This window comes from Rhyacophila brunnea, unplaced genomic scaffold (genome assembly GCF_057557595.1).
Source record: "Rhyacophila brunnea isolate RB1 unplaced genomic scaffold, BYU_Rbru_1.0 scaffold_8, whole genome shotgun sequence".
Lineage (NCBI taxonomy): Eukaryota > Metazoa > Arthropoda > Insecta > Trichoptera > Rhyacophilidae > Rhyacophila > Rhyacophila brunnea.
In genome coordinates, this window is record NW_028233350.1 from 15410039 (window position 1) to 15426932 (window position 16894).

Below are 16894 nucleotides of genomic sequence, written 5' to 3' on the forward strand. Positions count from 1 at the left end.
AATATATCAGAACACGTTGCCAATGCATTCTTTTAATACGTTTAGCCACCTTTAAGCAGAATTGAATTCATTTTCAGTTAATTCTGTTTTGTATGGAAAGTTATTTTAGAAAAATCCGTAAAAAGTAAAAGACTATTATTCGTTGCTAAGGGGGTGGTCCTAGCAACTAAATTATTAATATGTAGGTGCGTTACTATGGAAATCAAAATGACATTTCAGTATTCCATATTTGATTGTTTGTTTTTTTATTTACTTCATATCAAGTACAAGTTTGAGCATATTGAACATAATAATTCAACAGAAAATTTAAAAACGTGGTATATAAAAAGTTCTTTTAATTAATTATAATTCTGTAACTCACACGACACACGGATTCCTGGTAAAATGTAGGTAGGTATTTCCGAAATTTTTATCTCGTAGGTTGGTAGGTTCCTTTTTGATATTTTCGATACGATTAAAGCAATAAGATAAATTACACTAGTATACCTACATTAAATCATAAAAAATGTTAGTTTCGATGAGTACGAAATACGTATCTCAGTTTCTTGAATATCTATTTTATGAAATAGAACAATTCGGAGACGACAGAAAAAATAATAATTTATCTAAGTTGAAGATTGTTTGGATTGTTGTAGAAACAAAGAATGCGAAGAGAGAGGCCGACTAAAAAAAATATTTGCACGATCTGACACAAAAGAGACAAAGGGTAAACTGTGATTGTTATTGTTTGTGCTGTCATTTGGAAAATGAGAAATGAAAATAATATAAGAAATGATGAATAGCGGATGATTACTCAAGATAACGATGGTAGAATTAATCTTGTTTTAATTGTTTAATCAAGGTTTTGTTTCCTTGCAAACAAATCGTTTCATTAATTATTTCAATTACAGGATTTTTATTTGACGTTCTGTGTTTCAAGATCTTGCAATCTTCAAAATGGCGTCAGTGAAAAACTTTTGTTGGAAAGATTTGCATAACTATAAAAAAACAATCTGTGCGTAACAGTTACTTTTAACTTTAAAACAGTTACTTTTAACTTTAAAAGGAATCAGCTTCCCCAATTCAATGTAGCTTTAGAATATTCTGTAAAAAGTTTTCTTTGTAAACGGGAGATTTTCAATTCTGCTCCCACATTTAATTCTGGCGATATTAAAACGAATAAAATAAAAAAAAGTATTTTTCAAACTCACAACTTGATAGTAAATTGAAATAATTTTAATTGTTTACTTACCCCAGTTTTTTGAGCTGGTAATCGAAAAAAATTGTTTAAGATTTCATGTAGGTACTCGTATGTAAATGTGGGGTATTAATTGTAATTTTGTTGTAAGAGGAGTGGGGAGTATTCATACAATGTTTTTGCCACAACGTATATATTTTAATATAATATATTTTATACATTATTAATTGTTTAGTGTAATTTTTCATAGATGTTTTTTTTGTAAATCACCTTTAACCAAATAGTTAATAAAATGTGAGATTTGTGATTATAAATATATGTTCAACCTCATCCTCTCTAAACTTTTTGCGTGTCACCGTTAAGGGGGGACATGCTCAGCGTAGTTCAAAATAGAACTTTTATTGCATTTTCAAAGCATGATCCTGGACATTCCTTAAACGTTGTAGATAATCTATGTATATAATTTTGAAGTCTTATTATCCTCTATATTTATTTTAAACATTTGATGACTGCATAAAGTATTTTTATTACATAAAATAGTATTCTTTTAAACTTCTCGCTCTAATGTTTTAGAATATAGTCATATATCAGTACATACATGTGCAGTGGTGTTAAGATTTTTACATTTATTATCATGATTATCTTGACATATATGATCTTACTCCCTAGTTCATTTATCGTTTGTCAATTTATGGCTACGGCCGTATGTTGTAGCTTAACCACTGGGGAATGCCAAAAGAAATGGCGTATTTCAAAAAAACACTACCTTATTCTTAGGTCAATAATTATTATAAAGCAATCATTATTCATAAGATGTTTATCACACTTAAATGGTCAAAAACATAGCTTATAATGAGTATATTTATAATTATCTTCAAATGTGTTAATATTGACCACTTTTTGAATAATAAAATGCCTAATTATTGTCAAATTTGGGATCACAGAGATTATCAATATAATTTTTTATCGTAAATATTTCACTATAATAATGTCAACATAAATTATACTAATGGTTTTATAAATGCGTTTAAAAATTAATACATGTAAACAATCTTAACACCACTGCACATGCATGTACTGAAATATGACTATATTCTAAAACATTAGAGCGAGAGGTTTGAAAAAATACTATTTTATGTAATAAAAATACTTTATGCAGTCATCAAATGTTTAAAATAAATATAAAGGATAATAAGGCTTCAAAATTATATAAATAGATTATCTACAACGTTTCAAGGAATGTCCAGGATCATGCTTTGAAAATACAATAAAAGCTCAATTTTGACCTACGCTGAGCACGTCCGCCCTTAAGGAAACACTGCACTAGATGAACGGACTGTGTTAATTAACTATTATTAACGAATAAATCAGAATATTATGTTATTATCATAATCCAATAAATTATTAATAATCGTCCTCGTATAAAGGATAATTTCAATTATGTCAAAAACAAAATTAGAATCTCGTCGCATATTCGCTTCCTACCATGGATCGTAGATTGGAATCCCGAGTTTAGCAAATTCACATGTTGTATCTTCAATATGTGTTTGTATCCAAAGCAAGAGGTTGAGCAAATAGTTAATGAGTACCGGATCTACACTAGTTTATAGAGCCAATGTGGCGATGGCGATTTGTCTCAAGATTCCAATATAATGTAAAGATTTGATTGACAAATCATCTTATGTTAACTATTTATGAAACTGTTTACTACAATGTTATTCATCATCTAGTTTTAATTAATTACGCCGCGTATATGTAGACTGCTTACCTAATAATAAGCCAAGCAAAGAATAGCGTAATTTGATATTCACGATAAGGTTCTATAAATAAATAATGCCTTTAATTTGTTTTAAAAGTATGTAAGCATTAGCTTTCTGAATTATCTAAAATGTACTGTGTGTTCATAATAATAGATATGTGGAATTGATTATATCATCCCCTCGTATAATTTCCTACAAAGTGGCACTCCCTTTAACAAAAAGCTCCAGTTGCTTTTCTAGCTTTTCTCAGATACAGCGTGTTTTGAAATATAAACAGAATAAGCATGTTTTAATACACACTAAGGTGGAATTTCATTGTGATAATAATTTATTTTATTCAACGAATAATTTACAAGATTTGGGAATGTAATATTCTTTATACTGAACATACATAATTTGAAATCACCAGAGATATATCTGTTATACCAGAGGTAAAATTGTAACTCAAAAAATCGTGAAATGGAGTTATTGTTATATTTTTACTTCATTACTTATCCTGCATACGTGGTAAACAGCTATAACTCATATTACCCTTATTATAAAAGTTAAAAATTAAAAATGTCATTGTAACTCCATAACTATTAGAGGTAAACAACAGTAAGGCGTAAAACCCACTTAACGGAGCGAGTGGGGCTCTCGCGCAAAATTTCACAAGTGGCGTGTAAATCATCGAAAATACAACGTAATCAAATACGCCAGCGCACACTGGATTTGACGACGCTTTGTGCCCGCCTGCCCCATGAGTCACTGTTGTGTCGCTTTTCAGCCGGACGAATTAACGAAAATACAACGTAGTCCATTCATTGAAAACGGCAAGCAAAATCACGCTCCTCGAAGCGTCGTCGATAGACGAGCGAGGAGCCATTATTTTAGAACAGCGAACTCTTTGTTTATATATTGCGTGTCCGATATTAATTACAAGCCCCGAGAAATTTAATAATATTTTTATTGCTTTGTTATGAGAGACGCTGATAATAATAATTATTTTGTGCTCCTTGAGCCCCTTATTACATAGCTGAAGGGTAATGCGCGGGTGGGAGGGGGCCTACTCAGTAGTGAGCGCACCGAACGCTTTTTTTGTGGGCTTTATGCCTAAGAAGACATACAATTCTTTTGATGAAACTTATAATCGAACTACAGCGGTAAACAAACAAAAAGGTTTTGATAAATAGATAAATTTTATCTTTTTCCATTCACGAATGCCACAAGTTGAATGTTCCAAAAATCACAAATTCGTCTCTCCTGTGAAGTTGTCATGTTGGATTTACCGTAGTTTACCTCTGGTATACAGATAGTATATACTAGAAAAGATACGACGCTTGATGGGACTCATTGGATTCACGTCAATGCAGCGCTCGAAATGGAAAAGTTTACAAACCAGAGCGCTCGACAAATTTTCTGAAGATATTTACATAGTCATCAAATCGTATGTGTATTTTATAAAAATAAGTGTGTCAGATTTTCTATTCTATGGCCTATCTAGCTCAGACGGTCAACATATTTTTTCCACGAGACTTTACTTTATAATTTTACAAATTTCACGAGCCGGAACGGTGCTCCGGTGCGTTCCGTTCCATTTCGGGCCCTGCGTCAATGTGTCGTACCTATTAAGCTATAGGAGTTCTATCTAATTCCGACGAAATGAACTAGTAGTATTTACATGAAATGTTTATCAAATTTCGTTAATTTTTGGCTATCGGTTTTAAATGAAGGTGTTAATTAAGTGTCCTAATTATTTACTAACGAGGTTCGGATCACTACAAATTTTAGTGTACACATCGGTCGTCGTATTTAAAAAAAGATTTTTTATACTAGGTATTTTCAAATTATGTATATTGAATTTTGTAAGTATAGAAACCGAAATTAATTAATATAAAAATACACTACTGTAAAGGTACAGTGCGACCATGATAAAAAAAATGGGAATCAGAATCAGGTATTATTTATGTATTACAGGGTTTCATTTACAAATTTCAGGCATTGATCCTAACCAACAATTTTTAAAGACAGAGCTGGAAGGACAGAGTTATGAAAAACTGAATAAAATTATCAAAGAAGTCAAGACTAGAAACCTTGCATACTTTGGACACTTCATCCGACATCCCGAGAAACATCAACTTCTGCATATTAATCTTCGTGGAAGGTTTCCGGTAAGCGAGGTCTTGGCTGAAGAAGAATGGCCTGGCTCAAAAACTAGAGACTGGTTTGAGTTCATCATTCAATCCATATCAAGGGTAAAATGAGCCAATAAAGAATATCGTCAAACTCCTGTAATTAATGTCATAATACGCAGAAATCATATTATTTTCTATTGCTGTTAAAAATCCGTTTTCTTTTTATCTACACAGTAGTTATATAAAAATAATAACGAATCAAATTAAAAAAGGCACACACAACAAAACAATAATAAAAGCTTCTAATCGTATGACTCCGCTAAGCTCACCCTTTCTAAAGAGTGTTAAATTTCACAAGGGATGATCCTCCTGGGTGATCCGTGATGCAACTTGCAAATAGCCCCTGGGGTTATCAGTGACGTAAAACCATTTTTAATAACAAGTTAATAAATTGCCCGTTTATATTAAGCAATAAAAATAAAGACATGTTTATGATAATAATACCTACATATAGGTCAATTCTTAGGGGTCTTACGCACTGTCGACTAGTCTCCGGCAACACAAACATAGACCCCATCCAAACCAACCCGCCCCGCACCACACTCTGTCTTAATCGAGCGTATCACGAGGCCCTACGATTGGATGTGAAGCACCAGCAGTTTTTTGCGCCTGGGAATGTCTCAGGAGCAGATGCCTAAAACTGAGATCACTACGCTCTCGGGTGAGCTTTGACTGAGTTTACTGAAAGACGTAATTCAATAAAAAGTGCCATGGGAGAGAAAGGCACGGAGATATAATAGAAATAAATGAATTTAATGATAATATAAGATACAAAAACAAAGCTAAGTTGCTATTGCCAATGACAAATATTGCCAGAAAAAACGAGGTAAAACAAAGTAAATACGCGCGTGTTTGCGGTAACCAGCCAAACTTTCTGGTTGCCGAGGATCATGTTAACAGTGCGTAAAAAGCATTACCCCTCCTTCACACGCAGCGAAAATTATCGTGCGAGCATTTTTCATCTACATGTCATATTCACTGTGTGTGTAACGGGGGTTGTGGTGATGAATAAGCATTTAAGGTTATTATGTGTGTTCTCTATACAGTTCACTGATTAGGAACGAAGGAATGGAAGTTTATTGTATTGAGATACTTGATGAGGTTTATTATCGGTGTCTGAATTAGTGCAAAACCATAGATTTTTTATAAAAAAAATAATGTGATTAACATTATGTCATTATGCTTTAATTTAAAATATTAATTTATGGAATATAACCACCGACCTGCATAGTGCATACTAGAGATCCGCCATATAGTGTACCATAGATAATTTTTCCATAAAAGCACCGCAGCAGTAGAGCACAGAAGCAAGCAGTAGTAAGATACTAGTTTAACATTAAAATTAAAAGAAAAACCCATACTTCCTATAATATGTATTGGTTTGTAACCGCTTCTGTTGGTCCCGAAACAGAAGAGACTAAAAGCTCAGAGAAAAACTTTTATGTAGCGGCCAGTAAAGGAAAAAGTTGCAGGGGTGGCACGCCCCAAAGCTTTCGGGGGATTAAGGCATTAAACAAATATTACGAGAGGTGAGGCGTATTACGATTTATGAGTGGCATCCCCTACTACCGATGATGACGTTTCATTTACACCCTTAGCAAGATATTTAAGGGTGCATTTTAGAAGAAACAGATTTTTATTGCTTCCGTTAGTCCGCCAAAAGTTCATGATTGGTAGTATCAAACATCAATGGCTGAGTGGTTACACCTCAGGCTTATAATGTCGTAGGTGTCAGGTTCGAATTCGCGTCTGGGAAATTCACATATTGTTTTTCAATGTGTATTTGGATCCAGAGTATAGTATATATATCCAGAGTCCTAATAGACTGAGCAAGTGGATAATATCCATTTCTCGTAAAAACCAAAATCTATTAATACAACCTCCACTCCGTAAAGGGCAATATGATCTTTATAGGATCGAACATTGTAAAAAACATCTACAAACTAATTTTGATAGCTGAATTTTGACCAGGCAAACATTTAGTAGTGTATACGTATCAGGTTCAATATATAATGTCTATAGTTTGTATTAAATCAGTATTTTAAAATACCTAATATTATATTAAGTATATTATTATATTTTTTTTAACCTCAAAATACAAACTTTTGCCTTCAAAATAGCTGGGTAAATTGATAACACCGATTTTTTAAAAATTACTACGAGTAATCTAGTGGGAAACAGTTTCAGATGGTTAGAATCACTAATAGAACAATTACTTTTTTCTAATGAATTTAAATTCAAATTCCATCAAGTACCTTCGGTCGATTGTATTAAAATTACTTTTTTGAATGAACATTGTAGGCCAAAAAGGTGAGAATGGTGGGGTACTTTATTTTTCCTTGTATGTGTATTATTTTTTCCACCGTTATGTAACAATAAATTCAAAATTAAGTCCAATATCACACCAAATTTTTTCGCTTCATTTCAATCCCAGGATTCAATATTTTATGATTGAATGCATTGATTAGGTTTATTTGTATAAAATGGCACCTTTTCGAGAAACAATGAATAATAAGTCATAAAAAATAAAAACACGTAACAGTTTCGACCTAATAATTTCATATGTGTGACAAAATGATATCGAATAGGGAGTGTAGGTTGAAAATGGTTGTAAAATTAAAAAAAGGTCTTCATTGCTACGTAAGTTTCATCTTCCGTATACACATACATGTTGTCAAATATAGTAAAAGTTTCTTCGTGAAAATTAATTAACCAACGTATAGATTTTTGTGTTCCCTGATTTGTAAATAGAAAATTAAAAAAATGTTTTTGTAGATTTCATTATTCTGGGTTCAGGGTCTAACGGTCGATTCTTGGTGGAAGAATCTCTTCATATATTTTCACTAACTTACTTACTATCCATCCAAAAATGTTTTAATTTCGTCACATAATAAATCTCTCCGACCTACTGTTGGGACTTTTAGAATTTTGATATTAACTCATTTAGTGCTAACACCGCGACTGGCGCGTTTGGAGTAATTGGACATTAGATATAATTAACGTGTTATTTAAATTTGGTAATTAAAAGGTCAGCAGTGATTGTGTTAATACAAACAATAGTAAGAGACAGTTTTAAGAACGGTAACAAGACGTCATTAATAATATTAGTCATAACTGACCAATGAGGAGAGGCACAGTGAAGTAGGCTTGCTCTTAGATATATATATATATAAGACTCAGAAGACCTCCAAAGCAGAATGCAGGAACTCGCTGAAGTAAGCAACAAAGCAGGTTTGAAAATAAATGTAACAAAGACGAAAGTCATATTCAACTGCTTTGCAGGTCAAAAAGAGATCCTCATCAATGGCACTCAGCTCGAACAGGTGAAAAGCTACATCTATCTGGAACAACAAGTGTCTATAGATGGATGTATATTTGATGAAATTGTTCGCAGAGTAAAGCTAGGCTGGAGTGCTTTTGGCCGCCTGAATAATATCTTCAAAAGTGACCTTCCACTGTGCCTAAAGTGTTCAACCAGTGTGTGCTTCCCGTGATGACATATGCGTGTGAAACATGGACCCTAAGTAAAAGAGAGATCCATAAACTCAGAGTAGCACAACGTGGTATGGAGAGGTGCATGCTGGGCATAACGCGAAAGGACAAAAAGAGGAATGAGTTGATAAGGAAGCAGACAAGGGTTTGCGATGTAATAGAGTTTATTAAAAGCCTTAAATGGAGATGGGCTGGACACATAGCTCGAAGAAGAGACAATCGTTGGACAAATCTAGTCGTCCAGTGGTATCCAAGAAGTACAAAACGTCCACAAGGTAGACCTAGAGGCCGCTGGATCGATGAAATGATAAAGTTCTGTGGAAGTACGTGGCAACGCAATGCACAGGACCGAGAGAAGTGGAAGCAACTTGAAGAGGCCTTCATCCAGCAGTGGATAGATTCAGGCTGATGATGATGATGATGATGATATATATGAGCATGATAAACTTAATGCATATATTGAAATATTTAATAGTCTTCAATGTTGACTGATAAATTTAATGAACTTTCAACCCCTTTAATTGAAAATATATCCAAGCACTAGATGCCATGCACACGATGCATAATAACCGTTATAATTCGTAAGCCCTCTATTGAAAGCTCATCATTTTGACAGAGGATCAGAGCTTATCAGAATAAAAGCGCTGAAAACGATATTGTAATAGTTCATGTACCTTGGAGGGCGTAGGCCTGCTTGAGAGGCTGTGGCCCCGACGCCACTGAGACGCCCTGCCGCGAGGAATTGTGCAGAGAAAGCGCCCCCAACAGATCCAACTCAGCGGCTGCAAATACAAACAAAAGAATTTATTAATTAAATGCAGTGGAAAGGGGAGAAATTATATCATATAAATAAAACAGTTACATCATCAAGTATTGTATTAAAAACTACAACCCAATAGGTCTACACTCTCCACTGTCTCGACCGCTGGAATGCTGTGCTCAAGGCCTGAACAAAAACGAACCATAAGATCGAGTGAGGAAGCATTCGACACGCATATATCTCCACAATATGCGTCAGAGTAAGATACAATTTCGACGGCTGAATTAAATATTTTTTGTACACGTCGCCGGTAAATATGGATTTGGATGACTACAGTAATTTAAAAACTGCGAGCACGTGTTGCTGAAACCTATTGTTTTTGTGTTAAATATAAAGTTAGTGATACTTATTTTTAGTCAATTTAGTAGAAAATTTAGTTAACTATGTTGTGTTTAAATTTGGCAGCCGTACTGACAAGCAACATGCAAGTATATGTCTCTCAGCCAGAGTTGGTGCGAACACAGATACGAAAGATTGTGTCTATTGCTGCATTTCTGAAGCAACAGGCATTGCACAACGTCTATGAGAAACATACGTTTGTCTTGCTTACGCCTACTTACAGCGAAAAGAGGACAACATGTGTATACGTTGATGTCGTTGAAACATCCTTTTTGTAAACAATGCATCTGTGTGAGTATTGCTTGGCCTCAACTCTTGTTAACATATATATATATACGAGTATATATATAACGTTTCATAGTTATGTTTATAATAATAAAATTGATGGTCTACTGTGCGTTATACAGTCCAACCACCGCAGTTAATGTCTCTTGACCTTCCTTTTCTCTTCCAGTACCTAACTAACATAACTCCCCCCATTGACTTTTATTATTTATATTATAAGTAGATAGTTAGTTTATAATATCAATGGATTGAGTTCAGTTACGAATTATATACCATATTATTATGTAACAACGACGTCATCATGTTTTTAGTTACGTCCTTTCATCATTTTAATTACCTAACTTTAAGAATATAATTCGCATTGTCAACACCTTGCTAGGATCATAAGTACTATATTGCTTTGTATAAAATAACTCAAACAGTAATTTCTCCCCCGTTTTTTCGTGACAGTTGGTACAATAACCGGTATAGTTTTTTATCTATAAAAAGCGTAATGCACTAATACAGAACGTGTGATCCATGTAATTTGACCGCTAATGTCGTGCGCCAAAGTAAGACGAACACTTGCACTAACTGCACACCTAAACCTACACACACGGAAGTTTTGAAGACTTAAAATGTTATATAAATTCTTTAATTGATAAGTGATTTGTTGCAAAAGATATTTTAACACGGTAAAAGGATACATTGATAAAATACTACAGATATAAATACCGATTCATGAAAATAGGCATAACTTTTTGTTATAAAAATTTACAACGTCTTATATTATTATTTAAGGATGTTTATTATTGATTCATATTCAAAGTCTTATGAATCCATGTTTTTGTATATGTTCGTGGATGTATGTTTTATGTGGATATAATACAATGCAACACACACACTGGCAAAACCTTGATACAAAGTGTAAATTTAACGTTTACTTTGACTCATAAAAACGAGAATTTTCTAAAGATGATATTATCTACTTTTATTTTTCTAGCTTTACCTTTATTAACTTCTATCTAGTTATCTTAGTCTCATTCTGGAAATGTTTACATAACCCAAAACAGCTGTCAAAATAAATAATTGAAATATCGTAGAATTAACAAAAAACTTGTTTTAAAAACTATTATAATGGAGATGTACCATGTAATCACCAATTAAATCAATATATTATCCTATTCATAAATAATGAGATCAGAGCGTGAGAAACCAACGCTTTTTTATTTACTCATAAATACTTAACTTTTATGAAATAATAAATTTAAAATTAAACCGAATATGATAAAACAATTTGCGGGTGGTTACAATAATATGCCACATTGATCTCAGTCTAAGTATTTATTTCTATTCTTTTAGTTTGTTATAATTGCCTCCGCTCAAGAGGCAGTCATCGTCACCGTGAAACACTGTACCCACCATAACGGCTTTAGAAAATACCATTGGTTTTCCATATAAAAGTATTCAATGATTTCTCTTTTTATTGATAAAAGAGGTGAATAACCTTACCGAACACGCGATTCGTAGCTTTAAAAGTCAAGATAGGATTTTTATACTTCATACTTAAAATGTCTGAATGCAAAATTGTTAAACTTGTGTGTTTAGTCTTGATTTTTGCTATTATTATCTACTATCTTTTATGATCAAGTCTGTCCAATAGTCACGACATGATCCTTTGGCGGCCGATGCTAATGCACTTATGAATTAATTTAGGTAAACTTAATGATTAATGCCTGCATTTATTTCAAGGCTACAAAAATTATATTTTTATACACAAAATCTTGATAATGGTGTTACAATAAAAATAGCTATCGACTTAAAAAGTACTTTTAAAATCTAAACTACACAGTGCATCTCTAGAAAAGGTGAAATGGAGTTAGCCCATTCTACCATTCCCACGTTCGGTGCCCTGGTTTGTAGTCTCCTTTGAAGAGAAAAATGTAAGAAGGTAGAAAATGTGATGTCCTCATGGGAAGAAGTGATTCGCAGCTCTGCGATGAATGTGACGTTTAGGAGGACATTGTACATATAGCAGTACAATGCCCTAAATATGAATGGCACAGAGTACAGCTGCGAATTGTGGATATCTTTGAGAATGTCGACGAATTGAAAGGTGCCCTGACGGTGAGTAAGACGGAAGAGCTTGGCAGAATAATTGTAAAGTTCTTTAACAGAATTGGAGTGAGGGCCTGATCGGTGGATCCTCTTCTAGATTAGAAGAGGCGATATGACAGCGAGAAGCAGCCAAGACCTCGCTAAAATCATAAAAAACTAATTATCGATACTTTTATATCGGTGTAACGACTTTTTAGTACCTATGTAATGTTTTTTTTAATTCAGCAGGATTGGAAGCTCCCTTGTAAAATTTAGCATGTATGATAAAATATAGTTATGGTGTATTAAAAATACAGTAATACATTAATTGTGCTGCAATGATTTTTATAATTAAAAACATCAGAATGATAAAAATACGTGTCTGTTGGAAATATCCCGCTATTAAAAAAAACTATCACTGCACAATGAAGCTAACTAAATAATTCGCAGAAACTAATTTAATTGCATCGTGGAGACATCATCTAAAAAAACGAATCTTGTGTTAAAACAAAAAATGAACCTGTCTTATCGGTCCATAACACTTATAAAATCTGTTTGCTTATATTATGGAGTGTGATTAAAGTCCCCCGCAAAAGAAACGGTAATTCACCCCTTACGAATAAAATTCCATATGGTGGCAAACTGGCGTTAGGGTGACCGAACCTGCCATGCATTAATTTTTGGGTTTATGCTGAGAAGTTAGTGGGAAGCTTTAAGAAGACGTCTACTCCAATTAAGTACCTATACTAAACCACCGTGGTATACTATGTTTATTAATTACTTTGGTGACACCAGACATTTCATTTCTAATAATAATTAATAATCGATATTAAAAAAATCAAGTTTATTAATTATGTTACATAATATCTAATGAACATGATAATTATAAGTTCAAACCGTTCATGAGATGACATAAAAATAAGTCTTAACAATATTGAAATAAAAATACAGGGTTAATATAATGAGTAAATAATAAAATACAAAAAATAAAAATACATATAAACACACCGAGTGAACTAGGTTGATAAGAGTGATATATTAACTCTTGCTTTAGATTGCGTTAAACTAGCGATGAAATACGGTAATAATAAGTAGAGATATGCATAGAATGACGGAATAAACTAATTAGATTTGATTTTTTCCCCCCAAATCAATAAGATAGGCAACCGTTGGATCTATGCGTGCATTTATCTACCAGCACATTACCTCACCCCTCCAAAGCTACTATCGTGCAGTTTACCTACTCGTGGTTTATTTTTATTATCACATTACCATCATGGCCCCACAAAGGGGGGGCTGGCAGGGCTCTAGCCTGGGGGCCCGGGCTCAGGAAGGGCTCGGTGTGGCGAGTCGACCAGATAAGTGATATAAACACACATCACAAATTCTCTCTAATAGTAAAAAAAAAATGTTGTTATTATTTAAAATTATTTGGTTGTACGATACAATTTTTGATTGTGTGTCGATACTCGACAACTCCATAATTTAAATAGATGAATTTAAATATACAAAAAACACTAAATATAGGTACTCATTAATTTTACTGGGTACACCATTTGGAAAACGCTACCGTAGAGCGTCACACTGCCTTTATCTTTAGCGATGCGTTGGGAGGCCCGCCAAAGATCCTAGCCTGGGGGCCCGCTTCAGGATATGGGGGCCATGATTACCATGTTCGATCGTAAGAGGATCATATGGGCCGCTATATAGTGGAGATTGTATTAACAGATTTTTATTTGTACGATAAATGGATGTTAGCAACATGCTCAACCTATTAGCTCCACATTCTAAATCCAAAAACACATAGAAAAACAACATGTGAATTTTTGTCAGACCCCGGCATTCGAAACCGGGACCTACGACATCATAAGCATGGCCCCCACAAGGGGGGGGGGGGGTGGCAGGGCTCTAGCCTGAGGGCCCGGCGAGGCGAGTCGACCAGATAAGTGAGATAAACACAGATCACAAATATGCTCTAATAGTAAAAAAAAAGTCAACAAAAATTATGTGGTTGTACGGTACAACTCCATAATTCAAATGGATATATTAAAATATACAAAAAAACACTAAATATGGGTAGGTACACAATTAATTTTACCTACACGATTTGGAAAACCCTACTATAGAGCATCACACTGCCTTTATCCATAGCGATGGGTCGGGGGGACCGCCAAAGATCCTAGCCTGGGGGCCCGCTTCAGGATGTGGAGGGCATGATCATAAGCTGACACGTTCCCGCTTGGCCATCGTGGGCGTAATTTTTATTCCGACTAATTTCGGGAGGCGGCCAAGATTCACAGTCGATTGTAAGCCCAATTAAATCTTTCTTGGCACATGGCTTGTCACTATATCGTATTCTTTAATCTCCTTCCCTTTTCAGTGTCTCGGGATCATTGTAACGAATGATATCAAGAAAGGCTTTTACAATGAGCCCTAAACGTCTAGGTAAGAAACAAAATAAAAAACACGCGGTAACACCCAAATAGGTACCACCAAACATTATAAAATTTAATGTCTTTGCAAAAAGTATCAAGACGTTATTTCGCACCCCCGCAACTAAACTGCCACAATCCAAAAAAACGTCAAACAGAGAAAATCAGCTTTGAAGTTTTTACCTTTCGAATTTTTGTACTGTGTTTTTGAAATATATTTAGATATTGAATGAATTTTTGACTTCAATTTGTTGACTTAGAGATATGAAATTTTTGGTACATATACTATGAACGATAGACAACGAAACGTAGTAATTAAGTCAAAACAGGTAAATTTGGACTTATGGCGGTTTAGTTGCGGGGGTACGATTTCATGTTTGAAATGGCTTGGTACATTTATACATACTGTTAATAATATCAAGAAAATATTTACTATTTTACCACAATTATCTTAGCTCGTAATCTTGTTTGTCCGGTAGTTGTTTATCCAGTACAAATCTTGCAATCGATTTTTAACTAACTTACCGACTAGCTAGACATTTGAAACTTTTAGAATATATCAGAACACGATGTCAATGCATTCTTTTAATACTTTTAGCCATCTTTAACTAGAATTGAATTCATATTCAGTTAATTCTGTTTTGTATGAAAAGTTATTTCGGAAGAAATCCGTAATCCAATCCACTATTATTGGTTGCTAAGGGGGTTGTCCTAGCAACTAAATTATTAATATATACGTGCGTTACTATGGAAATCAAAATGACATTTCAGTATTCTATATTTGTTTGTTTGTTGCAAAATAGCAAAAAAATGATTTGTTGACAATTGCCTTATTTGGCATAAATTATTAAAACATAGAATTGTCAAGTTTATGTGATTCAACAGTAAATTTAAAAACGTGGTATATAAAAAGTTCTTTTTATCTTGTAATTATTTTTAGGAAGTTCAACATATACCTATTGTAACTTAAACCATTTGACTGGTTAAACGTTAAATGTTTAGTTAATACGGCGGTAAACGTTTTAATTCTTCCAACTCTAAATAATATCAATGCTTTATTTTAATATTCCACAATTTAGTTTCATATTCATACATAATGCGTGCATAAATAAAAAAATAAATTATCAAATTATTTATTAAACCTAATTAAGCTTTAGAACAATCAGTCACCTAAACTGAATAGCTAATGAGAAATATGCAAATTAGAACCTGTTGAACACCATTTTATATTGACGGATTTTTCATAAATTTACATACTCATGCCTGGCGATAGCGATATTCCGCGCGGTAAAAGGGTTTTTGAAGCAATATCATGAATCATGAATAATAAAATTTACCTCTCTTATCGTATGATGTCGTTTTTCGACATTTTTTATTGCCGACCCATTTTTCTTTGGTTTTTTTTTGGTTCTGTGAAAATTCGCCTGTGAAAATAAGTCACGGAACATCTCAGCAGGAAGTAATAAATTGGGTAAAGTGTTGGTGTGGGTTTCAAAGGCTTTTAAAATAATATATTAAATTAAATTTAACGGTGGAAAATCAGTTCACCCAATTATGTAATAAGTAAGCAATACCTTTGCTTTACAAAATAAAGTAGTATTAGCAAATATCTATAAAGAATATCTATAAAGAATGTCGTATTATAAATAAATTAAAATATCTCCAGATGTCTTTCATAAAATAAAAAATAGTACCTAATGAATAATCAATATAAATATGTTGACAGATTCAGATGCCTGGATTGATATCACTGTATGCAGAGCAGTCGCCCGGCAAGTAAAATGCATGTATTTTGTTTATCTTACTAGAGCATAGGTAAACCCTAGGCCCTAGATCGGGGGGGGGGGGGGCAAACTTTTTGGATGGAGGGCCAAATTCAAAAATACAAAATGAGCGGCGGGCCGCGTAAAATACAATTTTTAGATATATACTATTTATTATCACGAAAAATAAACATTACAAAAAATAAATGAGAAGAATGAAACTGTTGTACATTTTTTAACATTTTTTTAAAATTCAGATGTTAATTTTGTAGTTGATATTCTCAAAACTGCTTGTAAATGGACATCGGAGATATTTGATCGTAAAGAATTTTTATTGAGGTTCATGATCGAAAATGTTTGTTCACATATTATATAGGTTGATCCCAAAATAACGAACATTTTTCTTGCATAATCTTTAAGTTGGTCGAATTTGTCTGAATTAAGGGCATTGTAAAATTTAGAGATTTCTTCACGACGATGCAATTCTCTTAAATCAGTGTCACATTGCAGATCAATAATCTCAAGTTGTAGCTCTGTCGGTACACTATCAATATCTATTAAAAATGGATCGCGTAC

At 33.5% G+C, this 16894-nt stretch overlaps 1 protein-coding gene across 2 annotated transcripts in view; it reads right to left on the minus strand.

The window, feature by feature from the left end:
* LOC147063956 (protein kinase C-binding protein NELL2-like) overlaps positions 1–16894 on the minus strand; it is a 152762-nt gene that overhangs the window by 41999 nt on the left and 93869 nt on the right. For both annotated transcript variants that reach the window (XM_085958780.1, XM_085958779.1), the window contains exon 2: positions 9278–9385. In XM_085958780.1, the coding sequence (XP_085814906.1) occupies positions 9278–9385 (108 nt within the window). The remainder of the gene's footprint in view (positions 1–9277; positions 9386–16894) is intronic.